Below are 12,515 nucleotides of genomic sequence, written 5' to 3' on the forward strand. Positions count from 1 at the left end.
CTAGATCCTTTTCTTTTACTCCTTAGTTATCTAGTTTCTGTCTTGGAGGCATCTATCAAATCCAAACGCATTTACAAAATCTCTCTTAACCTTCACATAGTGGTGATCCCTGGCACCACACAGATCAAATTCCTTATGTTAATAACCTCAATCAAAATAAGTTCTATGACATAAAAATATGTTTTGCATGGTGTACTATTATCAGTTTTGGGAATGCTGTACAAATTAAATACTTTGGAGCACAGTGCACTTGTCCATTACCATCAGCCTCAAAATACCAGTCAAACTGATTGGACAATTGTGAAGTAAAAATGTCTCAAAGATGCAACCAGCTACTACTCTTAGAAAAGCTGAGCAATAATTTGATCAAGTTAAAAATCCTTTGGGGTCAAAGCCTATCAGTCACCAGTCCCATAACAGACAAAGAATTAAGCTGCCATTTTTCAGGATGCAGCTCATTAAGTTCAGAACTAGGATGCTGTTTGCTTAATAGCACATGAATGCAAATCATACATTAAAAATGTACTTTGTTTTGTAGCATATTGTCATTGTATGCTTAATTTTGCACTGTATTAATGTTCCTCATTGGGATTTGGGGTTTTTAATTTGTAAAATGTATAGAAAAACTAATTAAAATTTTTTTTTAAAAAAAAGTACTTTGTTTAATGATAAACCTGGACTTTATGAATTCGCTTGAGGTTTTGAAGCATTTAATATTTTTATTTGCTACCTAATTGGTTACTACTCTTCAAAAAGTTTTCTGTATGTTGATTATGAATAATAAAATTATCTCTCAATATAAAGTCTGTCATTTTGCTAGGAAACCAAATGAACAAAGGTCTGCTGCTTTCAATAAGATGAAGATTTCTATTATCCAATGACTAAATAAGTTTTGCACAAATTTCCAAGGTGTCCCTTATCAACTAGCAAGTTCGAGAGGAAATTTTAATTTTTTTTCTGCCTATGTAGTCAGTTGTCATTAAACGGTAGGATATTTTTTATACAGCTGTCACAAATAATTCATAATTGATCCAAGGGAGTGAATTATATCAACTGACGCTGACAGGAAGACTAGACATTTTGACACTGGATGGGAAAGCTTTTGACTATGGAAGTTATTACAGTTGGCCTGCCAAGTGTCATAGGTGTGACAGAAAACTGACCAGCTTTCAAGAATTAAACAAGTCTATTGTGGAGAATGTCAACATGTTCATCATCATCCTCTGTAAGGAACAGCTGCATATTACAATACTTGCACAGGGATCTGCAATTTATAAATGTGTAAAATATCACTTATCATTTAGCTTCTGGCAATGTCAGCCAGGCAAGTCATCATAAAATTTTATATGTATAAAATATTCCTAACCTTTCATCATTAAGTAGAGTGGGTTATAATTTTATTATAAAAATACCAAAAGCCACAAATCTGAAAATTTGTTGTATGCCAAGATATATGATACATTCTCGATTCCAAAGGCTGTGGGCTGATTGTCAAAGATTGCCTTTGATGAAGCAGTTTTCTTTGCATGGTTCTTTTAAGCCAGTTTTTTTGGCAATAGTATTTTCCATAATCTTTGCGGATGTATTTCATTGTGTTATAATTGTGAAATACTATGATTTGCCTATAGCCTTTGACAGCCTCAGGCATGCATCTGTTTTATTTGTAAGGCACTCCCTGAAACCAACCTGCGTGATTAAAGTATTACTCACCTGGGGCTCTATGTCCTGATGTGGAACAACAATCAATATGCAGTAGTACTCAGCAAGCTGAGCAGCAATCTGTAGGGGTAAAGGAATTATCAACCATTCAAGTCGGGACTTGCATCGGGATATAGCAGAATTGAGTCCAGGTTGACAAAACTATGAAGCAATGGGTCCATGTGCTGAACTACTGTGTTGCCTCAGATTCTGGTGTCTCCCATTCAAATGCAAAGGTCATTCTTAATTCTAAGGCAATATCTGAGAACAGAGCAGAGAGGGCAATGCAGTGGATGTAGAATACATGAGCACTCAGAAAACACTTTTTGAAGTGTCAAATGGACGATTGTTTAGGAAGATTAGAGTAATTACAGTGACTAAGTGAGTATGGAAATTAAGGGTGAGAGAAACTTTTCTGAGGGTAACTGAAACTAGTTAATGATGTCTTTCAGGATTCAGTTATTTCTGTTCCAAGTGCATAGCAGTGTTGTGAAATCTTCAGAATATATTAAATTAGTACATGATTCTTCCAAAGATTGAAGGGAATGAGTTAGCATGTGACAGAGAGAATTTGATGTCTGTAACTTTGGGGCATTTCGGTTTGGATAAAAAGAAAGCAGCAGTGCCAATATCCCTAAGGGAAGTATACAGTGTACTCAATGTTTTTGAAGAGCAGGACGAAATGGGAGTACTGATTCTAAAAGCAACTTGGGTTGACAAATCTGTTAAAACACTAATGGTTTTCTCATTCCATTTATGGTGAAAAATATAGAAGAAAGTCTAATGGTAAGTCTCTAGAGCATGTACTTTGGATGGACGTTGAAACAACACAGATCTCCCTAAATTCACTAATTCATGGCTTATAGGTTAAATAATTACAAACATGAAGAAAGACCAGAAGAGGCAACAGGTCAGATAATGAGATGATATAGTTGGAGTGTCTGGGCCTAGAAAAGAATGGAAACAGGTTGATGAAAAGCTTTTTCCAATGGGGCTAGAGAATGATGAGCCACGTGTCTTAAATGAGCTCCAGAAGAGGGCATGGGAAATTTCTTCACAGGAAGAGTTGTATTAGAGCAATTCACACTCAGAGTTGGTGAATAAGCATAGAAACTGACGGACCAAATGTAACTGCAATGGATTCTGGTTAACTGAGCCATTGGTTAATCGGGGTAACTGCATATTTGGGAACTTCCTTAAAGAACAAAAACTAATTGAGAAGGTAAACAGGGTTCCCTTTGTGTATTTGGGATACTATGCCACTTAATTGGGACAGGGGACTGTTGCTGAACTGATTCTAACTTGTGTCAGTCACATGCACTTGTTTGGCCGTTAGATACTACACCATGCTTAGACCGAACAGGTTTTGAACAGCATCAGTTGTGTGTGTTTGTGTTCAAAAAGCAGTGATTTCTCTCACTAATAGTTGGTGAAAAATAAGCAGTAAGACAATTCCGAATTGCTTTGCTCACAGCATTTTCAAGCATTCAGGCTTGGAGATGCCAGAAACAGTGTGAAAATGAAATGATTTCACTACTTCAGCAAGTTGTGTGGCACGTGGCCAAATGGTTAGGGTGTTCGACTAGCGACCTGCAGGTCATGAGTTTGAGCCCAGCCAAGGCAGTGTGCATCCTTGAGCAAGGCACTTAACCACACAATGCTCCATTCTACCCAGCTGACAAATGGGTACCGGCAAAAAATGCTGGGTATCTGGGTACAGACTGGGCGTCCTATCCGGGACTCTGAAGTGACTCTCGTACTCTCAGTCACTTCATGCCACAGAAACCTGATGAACCACAAAGGCTTGGGACAGGACTTTGACTTTGACTTCAGCAGAAACTATGAAGAATTTGAAGGTATCAACAATTGTCTTGCTTGTCAGCCATGATCTTGTTGAATGGCGGAGCAGGCTTGAGGGGCCGATTGGCCTACTCCTGCTCCTATCTCTTATGTTCTTATGTTACAATGAAAATGGAGGATCATTGTAAACATTGCATGAAAGTAGACTGCGCTGATTTCATTCATTGCGTTCACTGGATAAATTCCTCTGTCGATAACTATTTGGAACTAATACATATTTTAAAGTACATTAGCAGTATTGATAAAGTTTTAATTTGTACTGTATTTCACTTAAATACATAATTTGTTACGCAGTTAAATGGTAGTTTGGATTTTTTTTATACCTTTTTAACTATTTCCATAAAATGATTAGGCAGCTGCTTGATTCCAATGTGTTCCAATTAACTGGAATCCACTGAATATTGTTTGATTTTTCTGGACAATAATTACCATGAAAGGGTAGATGGCTTGTTTATATGTTGTAATTTCTAAATATTTTGTCCAAATGTATTTCCATTTGAGCTAACACAGTATTACCTATGCTTAAAACCATCCTTATTTCAACATTTACCTAAAATATTCTCGATTATAAATTCTGTCAGTTAATGCAAATCCCAAATTAAGGCATAGACATTAAGACAGTTCCTACCCTAGTCTTATGTAGTTAGCAGAACTGGTATATGTGAGACTATTTTTATATTTTTCACATTTGAAACTTTGAAGCACTTATATGTTTGAAGCCAAGGAGTGGTAGTAGATGTTGTCTCTCTGACTGAAGGTCTGTGACTACTGGAGGGCTCGGTGCTAGGTCCTCTGTCATCTATGTCAATGATCTGGATGATAATGTGGTTATCTCGATCAGCAAGTTATCGGATGACACCAAGATTGGGGGTGCAGTGAATGGTGAGGAAGACTACCATGGATTGCAGCAGGATCTGGACCAGCTGGAAAAATGGGCTAAAAAATGGCAGATGGAATCTAATGCAGACAAGTGTGAGGTGCTGCACTTTGGTCAGACCAACCAGGGTAGGTTTTACACAATGAACAGTAGGGTACTGAGGAGTGCGGTAGAACAAAGGGATCTGGGAAAGCTGGTCCATAATTCGTTGAACGTGGCTTCATATGTAGATAGGGTCATAAAGAAAGCTTTTGGCACATTGACCATAAATTAATGCATTGAGTACAGGAGATGGGATATTATGTTGAAGCTGTGTAAAATATTGGTGAGGTAATTTGGAATATTGTGTGCAGTTTTGGTCACCTTATCTACAGGAAAGATGTAAATAACATTGAAAGAGTACAGAGAAAACTTATAAAGATGTTGCTAGGTTTGGAGGACCTGAGTTACAAGGAAAGATTGAATAGGTTGGGACTTTATTCCTTGGAATGAAAACAATTGGTAGATTTGATAGAGGTATACAAAATTATGAGAGAAATACTTTTCTGTCTCTCCAGGTAATCTCAGACAGCGTTGATAATGTTGAGATCAGGGCTCTGTGGAGGCCGTACCATCTGAAGCCATATAAAAATCCAGTACAGTACTGTATGCAAGAAACTACAATTTTCTTTAAAGCTTATGGAAGCTATTCTTTCACATTTTCTATTTCCCATCATACAGGGAAACCTTCTCATCTAATCCATCTACAGTATTCCCAAGCAGTTTTCATAGTCTTAACACATTCATTAATCTGGCACTGCCACCAATTAATTCCAAGGTCTGGATACAAATCTTCTTAGCTAAATTGTTTAGATGAAATCCTGATCACCTAATTATGATGTAATCCTGAGATTTGACTGTAGTTGTGGGAAATTTCAATCTTCTTAGTAAAAATCGCTGTGTATGTAGTTGCATTCTAACAATTATTCAATAACCCTTACAGATATTCTAAATGTTCTAGTTTATGCACACAAGTGTAATTGCTGTTGGAGAAAATGGTTTAGTGTGTGATGTGCTAGATCACTCGTAGGAGATATTAAACTAGTCTGCAAATGATGATCTTGCGATGATAATTCTGAATGGGTATTGCTGGAGCTGCGGAGATTTTTTCAATATTAAAGTACGTCACACACCTTCCTGTTGAAGACAAGCAGAGCCCCTGGTATGCATTAAAGTGTCTGTTTGTGTTTACTTCTGCTGGAATCCATTGCAGTTCATACTGAAGTGGAATTTGATGCCTAAAGTGGCCAAACACAGCAAACAGAAGGAAAAAGACACTTCTTGTATAACCATTGTTTTGTAGTTTGGAAAGCAAACAGGACTTCATTTTCAAAGTTATTATTATGGCAAAGTAGTATGCTTAGTAATACTTGCATGGATAAGTGCAGTTGGCGTGAACATGCTGACCATCCAGTTATGGACTCTGACTTAATGGTTAATATGTAGCCTTGTCATTGTTGAACTCCCCATCTATAATGCCAACATTCAACACCAGGATTATTTTCTGCCATTCTTTCTTAAGACTGTGGCATTCATTTTCTGCTGGTGTCAGTTGCTTTGTGCTTGTTCAACACTTACCGTGAGAAGAAAATATCCTCATGAATTGGCAGCCGATAGAACTTCGTGAAACAAGGGGGGCCCCAGATTCAGAAGTGAAAAGGGAAAGGAGTCAGGGGCAGCAAGATCAAACCAATGTGCGCTTAAAAACTCAATGTCCTGGGTAAAATCTATTACAAATCACAAAAACGTTTCAATGTTTGTTTTAAAAAATCATGAAGATAGTGATGATTATGAGCTCAGCATCTTACTGTAATATGTTGGTCTTGCAACTCACTAAATGCATTAGAATGGCAAATGAAGATTTTGTTGGACAAAATTTGGGCACACATCAAAGCTAACACAGGGACTTACGACAATAGAGCAAAGGTTGCAATGAAAATGCTGTGATAAGTGCACTGTTATTAAACAATCACACTGAACTGAGCAACATGAAATATCTAATCCTTAAAACCAGTATTAAAGGATTACTTCATGTTAGCAATGGAAAAAGCCAATGAAGCAAATCGAATTCTATCATGATTGCTACACAAAAGATTAAATGAAATTAATTTCAAAAGGTATTTATGCCAAATTCATTATTTTGATCCCACACCATGGGTGTAATCAGAACTAAGTGATGTGTTTGCTACCTTATTTGACCCCGAACCTGACCCCTGATAAATTCTGAGGTCAGTAGTGGATTAATTTCTGAGAAATCGCACAAATATCTTGTCACAATAATCCAATTTCAGAGTAGCTGCTGTTACTACTCAAGAAATTCTTCGTCTCCTCATGGTGATTGTAACAAGTAGCAAGGCACAGTTTTTACTCCTAGGGTACTTTCCAAGAGAGGGAGATCAGGTGGTGTGATATGGGGAAGAAGAGGACCCAGAAAAGGAAGTAGCAGCAAGATACCAGGGGCAACTTGATGTCAGATTCATTGGCTGGAAATATTTAGCAGGTCAGATAAAAGCTGCGAAAGAGAAAACAATTAATATTTCAAGTCTAGGTGTAGTTCAGATGAAAGGTCCAGGACCTGAAATATTGACAATTTCTCTTCCACAGATGCTTTCTGATCTTCTGAGTTTCAAGAGCATTTTCTGCTTTTATCTGTGATTTCCAGTACCTTCAGTTCTTTGCTATTTTTGGATTTGTAGAGGTGATTGAATGTAATTAGCAATGTAAAATGGATTTTACAGTACCTTTTAAGCGTACTGTCTTCCTGATGGGGTTTTCTTTACAAGGCGAGAGGAGCCGTAAGTATTTTCTTTTACATGAAGGAGATTAGGGATCATGCTTATAAATGACAGGAATACAGAACCCTTCATCAATAATACAAAGCTCAGTTAACACTTGTCCCACACCTTTAATTTATCGGCCCAGGTTTAGGGAAATTGAGCTCTATGATCATATTGGTACAAATTCTCCAACCATTATATTAATTCTCGACAGTGGAGTATTTCAATGTCATCTGCAGTCTTCTCAAGCCAGTTAATTTCTACCAAAAATGAAGCTTGGGTGGTGTAGAAGTTAGAATTATTGGGCCTTACAGCACAGGAACAGGCCATTCATCCCACCTTTCCATCTCAACCATTAGGTACTCTTTAATAGTAATTTGTTTCTCGGCACTTGGCCCACTGTCATCTATGCCCTAGTGGTACAAAAATTCATCATGATTCTTAGTCTTGTAAGAGTCTCTGCCTTCACCACTCTTTCAGGCAGTAAATTCTAATTCCATCTATCCTTGGTTAAAAAAAAAATCTCCCTTACAGTCCCTTTAAGCATCATCCCTTTGGTAGCAAATATCTCTGGTAGAGAATCTTTGGTAGGAGACTGGAGAAATAGAAGGAAAGCTTGTTAAACAATGACCAATACACAAACGGCTGGAAGAACTTGGTCCCCATAATCGCCATTACAAAACGATAAAATTCATTGCATAAAACATTTTTGGATAAATCATTGTCCAGCAAAGTAAGAGCTCATTGAAATGAGAGAAATGTGTTCATTAACTTTAATGTCACCACTCAAACAAAAATGTGACCAAATTTTGTGCATTGAGATCCTATGGCGATGGATTCACAACTGGTGGGCTGTGCAACTTCAGCTGCTGAGAGGGGCTTGGAGTGTGTGCAATCATCAATGTAAATAAAAATAAATGGTTAAAAAAAAGCAAAGAACTTAAAGATAGGAGATCAGAATCTTCCAGTACTCTAGATCCGTCATGGCAAAACTCACTTGCAGATAGACAGATTGAACAAAGTATAGGATTATGCTAGAGGCTTTCTGCTTGTTTGGAAAAACCCTCTGAATGCACGAGGAAGATGTCATATCCTCCCTCAGACCAAGACCATGACCCAAGCACTAAGGTCTGTTAGGCAGGATACATCATTCACGTGCTTGATGCCAGTGTCCTAGAGCAGGCTGTGGTCCAGTGTAGAAAGAGATTACCATCTGGACATAGTAAAAATTTCAAAGACATGCTCAAAGCCTCCTTGAAGAAATGCAACATGGAGATGTGGTTTGGACAAGGTAACCACAATATTTTTAAGTTATCAATTAATCATATTCAAACTAACCTAATTAATTCAAAATGTAAAATGGCTTTAACATCCTTGGTAAGCCCATTTTGTTCCCACATTTTCCAAAGTAACTGCTGGGAAATGGAAGATGATTGACACTCCAACATGGGACTTCACTTGAGATTGATTGCAGATGAATGAATGTAGCAAAGCTTTGTTCAGATGTTCCAGAGTAGAACTTTTGAAAAAGTGGTCCTTAAAACTGATTTAGATTGTCAATCTGTTACAACATTGGAAAGTTATGTGCCACTAATTTAGATGAAGTGCACACAGATTATGTTAATCATGGAGCTGGTGATTGACTGTTGTGCATTGAGTCAGCAAAACCTGTACCCTGAGCAGTTTTCAAGATGATGGACTGCACCTTGACTGTAGCTTCAAGGACCAACTAAAGAACGTAGTCGGCAAAATAAAGACAAAGGGTAATTAGCAACAACCAAGACAGAAGTTAGAGCATGTTATGTTGCAAAAGTTATGTTAATGGATGAGTATTCCTGAACATCTGATCCAGAAATGCAATGTCAAATCTTTCTGTAGAGGCTGGAGGACTTAAAATTGTAATAAACCAAATTTGTCTGTCTAGGCAATTTTAACTGGTAGTGGTCAAATTTGCCATTTACCAGCATTCTCGTTATCTAAACTAGCGGTTCCCAGGAAAGTCATCAACCCATCATTAACTCATTTCTTCCCTTCCCTCACGCTGGCTGTATTTGTAGCATGTTCTTCTATTTTAGGTTTCCAATAACTATGATGATCTATATCTCACAATTGTTCTTTCCTCCTCCTCACTCATCTCTTTCTGGTCATTCCTTCTCCAGATTGATCATTTGTAATTAAAATGTCACCACAATCCTCTCAACAGCACCAGTATAATCTCTGCTAGTCTCCACCGTATCACGGATATCCGTTTCCTCTCCACCGCTCACCTTCCCTTCACTACAGCTGGAAAGAGGTTCACTTCCTAATTCCCAATTCCAAAGAAAGGCCATCAACTTCAATTATTAATTCTCTTTCCTCTCCACTGATACTATCTGACTCTCACAGGTATCTTGACTCAATGGCTAAGTATAAAATCATCGCTGTTTCTCTACTAGCACCCTAAGATAGCTCAATGGGAAAGAGAGAGAAACTTTGAAGATCATTGAAGCTGTCTCATTTAGTGCAACTATTCTAATATGCAGGATTTGGGGAAAAAAACATTTTTTCTCTTTCCCCCTTCTAACTTGTTCATTCTCTACAATAAATCAATTGCATAAAAAACCCCACTTAATTGTTACTGAAATAGCTGATGTAACCAGTAACATGTCAAACAAAAGTGAAGATGGCTGAAATCTTTGCCCTTTTACAAAAATAGTATCTGCAGGAGCTGGAGGTTCAGACTGCACAATTCCCAGTCTATGCCATTTTGTCATCAGTTAGCTTTTTGCTGTAGTGATGTTATCACTAATTATTTTAAGTGGGCTCCAGTGAATGCCACAAATCTTGTATAGATTTTTGATACCACTTACTATCACTGAGGAAAACTGATAACAATTCTATGAAAACATAGCTGGGAAAAAATTAAATAAAATTACCACTATAAACCTCTAGAGCATGTAGATTTGCACAAAGATAAGGGTATTATTCATTGAAATGCATTCAGTCTTGTGTATCACAAGAAGATTGCCATACAAAGTCTATAACAACATGAATTTGTTTCCCATTGAACATTAAGCTTTCTGATTCAGTGGGATTGAATATTGCTGCATGCTTTCATAGATCTAAATAAACTCAGATGCTTAACTCTGAAAAATTAAAAACCTTTGGCGATAACTTATATTGGTAACCAAATTGACAGACTTTCATTAGACTTCCAGAGGTATCCAAGTTTATAACACAGATTTTAACCCCATCGTGGATCAGTAGATACGTGAAAGAAACTAAAATGAAAATGGAACTGGATCCTCATATTTTAGAATAATAATTTAAGTGTCAAAATTGGATGAAAGAATCCATGCTTTAGGAATTGGGAAAGGAAAGGGGCAAACAAGAGGATGCCAGATTGGTGTTGGAATTTATGGAATTTAATTTTGTACAAGTTGAGTTTAAAGGTGATAAAGACCATTAACTGGTAAGGAGCAGCTCAGCCTGTGGAGCTGCTGCTTTACAAGTACAGTGATCCGTTACAATCCTGACCTCTGGTGCTGTTGACGTAGGGTTTGCACGTTCTTCCTGTGATCATATGGCTTTCCTCCCACACCTCAATGACCTGCTGATTGGTCGATTAATTAGCCTTATTATACACTATATTAATTGAACTGGTCTCACTCCCACCAAAGAATTCATGTGATTAGCCACCTGTAATTTGACAAAAGAAAAATACCAAACAAGTAGATGGTGCTTGAATTGAAGTGTTCCTTACTTATAAAAAGTAAAAGACCATTCAGTCCATCAAGCTAGTGTTGGTTCTGAGCAGAACTATCCCAGTCCCAATTCAGGTTTTAGCTCCCTGAAAATGTTCAACTTATTCCCATCACAAACAAGAAAAAATCTGCAGATGCTGGAAATTGCTTCAACTTATTCCCTCTCATTTGACATTTGACTCACCGTTTTCATTGTTGGCCACTTACCTACTAGCATATCTTTGGGACATGGGAGGTAGCTAGTGCACTGTGAAGAAAGCCCACGTCATCATGGGCAGAACTTGGAAAGCAGAAGGACAGCACTGAGTGCTGTACCACTCCAACCTCTGAATTATATTATGTTTAAATGTTTACTTCCAGGGGTCTTTATTTGAACTGAAACCTGTTATAGATATTTCATGCTAATAATTCAATAATGATTTAATGCAATTGTTAATACTACCTGTAGGGTGATTTGGGGTCAAAACATGTCTTTGTTACATCAGTCGTCTCTGGATTGCAGCAATCGCCATCATCGAAGTTGAACGTTTCATCATTACAGTCCATATCGCACACTCCATCTCCTTTCATCTTTAGCAAAGGTGTGCGCTTCGTTGATCTGCAGTCTCCCCCGTCACTGCCTGTCATTGTGTGATTGCACTCCAAGTCGCAATCCCCATTCCCTATTTTACTTGTGTCACAGTTGGCCAGAATGAGACGGTTCCTCAGAGAGGAATTCTTGACATCCAAAACTGTAAGATCCCAGGTAATGTTGTACCGTTCAAAGGCATCGTTTAAGTGTTGATGCTGAAGTTCTATTTGCTCTTTGGTAACAGTAGGTTTTTGATGACTGTCATCGTATATATTGATGACCCTGTAGCGGACTGCCTTTAGCTTGCGTAAAGTGAAGAGGTTGTTGTAGTTTGTTATGACTTCAATGTTGTCACAGACAGTTTGGCCACAGGGTGTAGGCTCCAGATTAGTACTCGATATCCAGTCAATGTGATGCTGTGGTTCTGTCTCTGGGTATTTGCTGTCCTTCACAGGTAGCCAATGCCTCTCCACATCCTCAAAGTTGTCATGAAGGACAAGCTCATTATTAGTTTGAGTGTGGTGCTTCATATCTTGGATTATTTTCCGTTGAGTTCTGCCTTCACTCCACAAAGTAAAATCGGCTATGTAGCCACGATAATTCTGATTTTGAAAATTTCCACCGAGTGTAAGAGCTTTGCACTTTCTGCTGAGGGGACTGAAGATGTCACCAACTTGTTCGTTGCTTACAGCCACCTGCGCTCCATTAACGAAGATCTTCATTTTACGTCCATCGTAGCTTACTGCCAAGTGTACCCATTGATTGGCGGGGTATTTCTGCTGGGCTACAATGGTGGTTGTTTTGCGAGCTCTGTCTGTTTTTAGAGTGAAGAAGAATCGTGGGTCTCTGTTACCCAACTCACTCATGGACTGGATGCCGAGAATCCATCCTCTGTCCCGGGATATAGCAGAACATTTGTCGTAAAGCCCTACATCCAAGAAACATAAATG

General features: G+C 38.1%; 1 protein-coding gene across 5 annotated transcripts in view; it reads right to left on the bottom strand.

Annotated features, from left to right (window-relative positions):
• The window catches only part of LOC140731040 (pappalysin-1-like), a 362,759-nt gene that overhangs the window by 313,617 nt on the left and 36,627 nt on the right, over positions 1–12,515 (bottom strand). For all 5 annotated transcript variants that reach the window (XM_073052237.1, XM_073052236.1, XM_073052240.1 and 2 more), the window contains exon 2: positions 11,437–12,493. In XM_073052237.1, the coding sequence (XP_072908338.1) occupies positions 11,437–12,493 (1,057 nt within the window). The remainder of the gene's footprint in view (positions 1–11,436; positions 12,494–12,515) is intronic.

The sequence above is a fragment of the Hemitrygon akajei genome, chromosome 7 (genome assembly GCF_048418815.1).
Source record: "Hemitrygon akajei chromosome 7, sHemAka1.3, whole genome shotgun sequence".
Taxonomy (NCBI): domain Eukaryota; kingdom Metazoa; phylum Chordata; class Chondrichthyes; order Myliobatiformes; family Dasyatidae; genus Hemitrygon; species Hemitrygon akajei.